The 3,773-nt window shown below is 26.5% G+C and overlaps 1 protein-coding gene across 1 annotated transcript in view; it reads right to left on the bottom strand.

Moving 5' to 3' along the window:
- Nucleotides 1–1,468: 1,468 nt before the first annotated feature.
- LOC106688684 (luciferin sulfotransferase) overlaps nt 1,469–3,773 on the bottom strand; it is a 63,727-nt gene continuing 61,422 nt past the window's right edge. The window contains exons 7-8 of the mRNA XM_067049350.1: nt 1,698–1,795; nt 1,469–1,617 (exon numbers count right to left, since the gene is read on the bottom strand). Coding sequence (XP_066905451.1) covers nt 1,609–1,617; nt 1,698–1,795 — 107 coding nt within the window. The 3' untranslated portion in view covers nt 1,469–1,608. The remainder of the gene's footprint in view (nt 1,618–1,697; nt 1,796–3,773) is intronic.

The following is a 3,773-nucleotide window of genomic DNA, read 5'->3' as shown; positions in this document are numbered from 1 at the left end:
TTTTTTTATGATAGTTAATAAAACGAAAGAAATGTTCTATTTAGCATTTATATACTAATGAAACATTAGTGGAAGGTTCAGTATCAACATCGAGTGATAACTCAATTTAACTACATAGAGATAAGACTATCAACAAATGGTGCAATCGCAATGTTTAAACACAAATAAGAACGTAATTTGTAATATTTCTATTAAATATTCATTATTATTCATAATTAACCTCACTTACGTCAGGTTTATAGTCACCAATTATAATACAGAATATGATTTGAATTATTTTCATTACAACTCAAAAAAGTGATTAAAAGAATTTTAAATTCAGTATTTACTGTTTTTTTATTTGTTTAAAGCAATATAATTTTTTTTTAAAAACAAAATATTGTAGTTCTTTCACAACTCACCGACATATTTTCTAAAAATATTTTTATCGCAACTGTTTCATTTACTATATCCTAATATTTGCTATAATCCATGACATTTCCTCAATTTTTTCTTGATGATGAATTAATATAAAACCAGGTAACACAACTGTTTTCCAAAGTATAACGACGAAAAGGTATTTGAATTTTTGACAAAATGAATAATTAAATAATTTCCCAACAGAAACTCGCCAAAAAATTTATTGATTAATTTAATACTCGGTGAACATGAAAGTGTAATTCACTTTTCATGTATTGCAAAAAATTAATTTGTTTGTAAATATACTTAAAGGTATAAATATATCATTAAAGTGCAGAGTACTTAAGTTTTATATGTATGGTATACAAAAATAAAATTAGTACATTTTAATAAAACGAAATTTCCCACTAACTAATTATTATTACCGCAAATCGTTAAATACTATAATTTAATCATTTCTGTGAGTTGCTATAGTTACTATACAGTACAGAGCGAAACAGAGATGGGCAAAAATTGCCATGGATACAATATTTATATATCAATGGTTCATTCATGAATAAGGGTTGTATCCATGGCAACATTAGCTATTAGTTTTAGCTAGAGATAATTTTTGCTCATATCTGGAGCCATATGCATAAAATCTATCTCATAAAACATACAGCTGCAAATAATTTTAAAAATTAGTGACTGACAGCAATATGATTATTGTTATTATATTTATGACTAATAAGGAGAACAGTTTAAATGTGATAATTGAAGATATATTTATTTAAGTTAATTGTTTTAAATTTAAAAAAAATGTGGTTTATTAATTTAATTGTTGTATGCATAAGGTGAATAGTATGAATTTGTTTGTAGATAACCTGATGAAGGGATGATAGCCCCGAAACGTTTTTTATGCATTATTAAATAAAGAAATTTAAATAAGGAAGGGTAATTTCACTACGACTAATTATATAAATGAAAACGCATCCAGTAAGACCTACAATATTAATTAAAAATTAGTTTATAGCACACTAGGATCTACCCCGTCAAGGATTAATATGAGAAAAGAAAGAAGGACATAAAATATCATATAAGAAGAGATAATTTATTTATTTTGTAAACAATATTTTTGTTAAGTAACAATTTAAGTGATGCGTGAATAATTACAGGTTCCGAAAACTCGTACTGGCCCGTTAAGGATCGGGAAGCCTGGTTCCAAACAGTTTAGTAACACTTTAACAAAAAATATATATTTTTATGACATTGCTAAATTCTTTTATTATAATAAATATTTATAGCTAAATATCAATTACTGGAAATTTAAGGTCTGTATCAGAAAGGTTCTTTTTAATCCATTCATTTGCCGTCTTATTCATTTCGTCAGTGAACTCGGTGTTACCACCAACTTTTCCTGAAAATAAAAAAAAAATTAAGTAATACAAATGATTTATTGGAAATTCGTTCATTGACCGAGTGTAAATTATAAAAAGAAGATGGCCAGGGTGAGGTCAAAATAACTCGAACTGTAATTAAACTATTGTGAGTCTACGTTTCGTTCCATTTTCCAGGGCTTCATCAGTCCTAAAAAAGATACAAACAACTAAAATAATGTAAAAAAGTAAGAGAATAGATAACATGAAATAAAAGTAAACTGAGGAAGACTACAAATGATTTATAATTTAAGTAAAAATGAAAAAAGTAATTTAAAGAAAATAAAAATAAGATGTTCAGTGAAAAATATAAATGAACAAGAATTAAAAAAAAATATTTGACAGTTAATGAAAACGGTAATAAAAACAAAAAAAAATTAAATAAAAAAGGAATATAAATTACATTGAACACTAAGAGATAAAAAAATAAGAATAAAAGTAAAGAAAAAAAGGAAATTAACGAACAAAAACCCTTACTGAATAGAAGTAATTTTATGATAATTTTTGTGAAAATGAAGGCGTAATGAGACCCCCTCCCCTTCTCCCACCGGGTAAAATGTGAAAATTTATGTAAAAATGCACAAAGTAAATTGAAAATAAAAATAAGATATACAGCGAAGAATAGGAATAAACAAGAATTAAAAAAAGTATTAGACAATTAATGAAAACGGAAATGATAACAAACAACAGAGAAATATAAAAATACACTAAAATAAAAAAAATTAAAGCCAATTATAATAAAATTAAGGTCAAGAAAAATTAATTAAATAATTTAAAATATACTTTTTTCAATTTCTTGAGACTAGTATTTATTTCTTAAATAAATTAATTGGTATCCATTCATGTCTCAACACTCTTTATTACATCATCAACATTTTAACGTTTCGGCCTATTCGGCCATCCTCAAGGACAATCTTAAATATAAATTTACACCTCATATCAAATTCTTCAAAAACGTTTTGTAGGCTATTCTGCCCAGGTCATTAATTACAAGTCGAATTACCCTATTTTGTTACAATTTCATTACTTTTTATAATTTTTATTTTTAGATCAACTTAACACTATCAACTATCATATAAAACATTTTTTAAAGAATTGGATGGGAGGTGTAAATTGATATTTAATATTGTACTTGAGGATGGCCGAATTGGCCGAAACGTTGGTCTTTTAATGATGTAATAAAGAACGTTAAGACATAAATGGATACCAATTAATTTATTTAAAAAATAAATATTTTAATTATTATTTGATTTATTTTAAACGCATCTCCTTCCTTTCATAAATAAAAAAAAAATTATATTTTTATTATGAATCTATCCTAACGGTTACTATTCTAGAGTAGACATTTTTAATCTCAGAAAATTTGAAGTTAAGTTATAACATTCATGATACAATGTTAGTTATAAAACAATATTTGTTTTAGAGAAATTCACATAAATTAGCAAATAAAAAAAGTAATAATAATATGCTGCTACACACAAAAATGTCTTTTGTTGGAAACTGGTCAATTAAATTATCTTTAATTTTGAAAACAAATTAATTTTAAATACTGCGAAAACAAAACAAATAATATGTAATAATATATAATGCTAAAGAGTTCATTTAATCGCACAATATCAGGAACTATCGGCACGATTTGAAAAATTCTTTTCGTTTTAGATAGGCCTTTTATTGAGGAAGGCAGTAGAGCATTGCTTTTAAAAATTGTCAGCTCTTTTTCCCTGCCGTCCCGACTGGTTCACCTCCACCACCGATCTCTTCCACGTGTTCCATGGTCGCCCTGGTTTCCGAGCGTCCTGTGACCAAGAGCCCAAGAGGAGAAAAAAGGCAGTTATCTCACCCCAATTTTTGATTACTTTAATGAAAGCTATGTATAATTAATAGTCAAAATTGATGAGTCTGCCAAGTATAGGTAGGGGGAATAAAAATGGCGGCTGTTTCAAAGCGATAAAAAAAAAT

This window comes from Halyomorpha halys, unplaced genomic scaffold (assembly GCF_000696795.3).
Source record: "Halyomorpha halys isolate HHAL.00 unplaced genomic scaffold, Hhal_1.1 Scaffold1176.1, whole genome shotgun sequence".
Taxonomy (NCBI): domain Eukaryota; kingdom Metazoa; phylum Arthropoda; class Insecta; order Hemiptera; family Pentatomidae; genus Halyomorpha; species Halyomorpha halys.
Note: the sequence above shows the minus strand (reverse complement) of the source record. Positions and strands in the feature narration are given on the sequence as shown.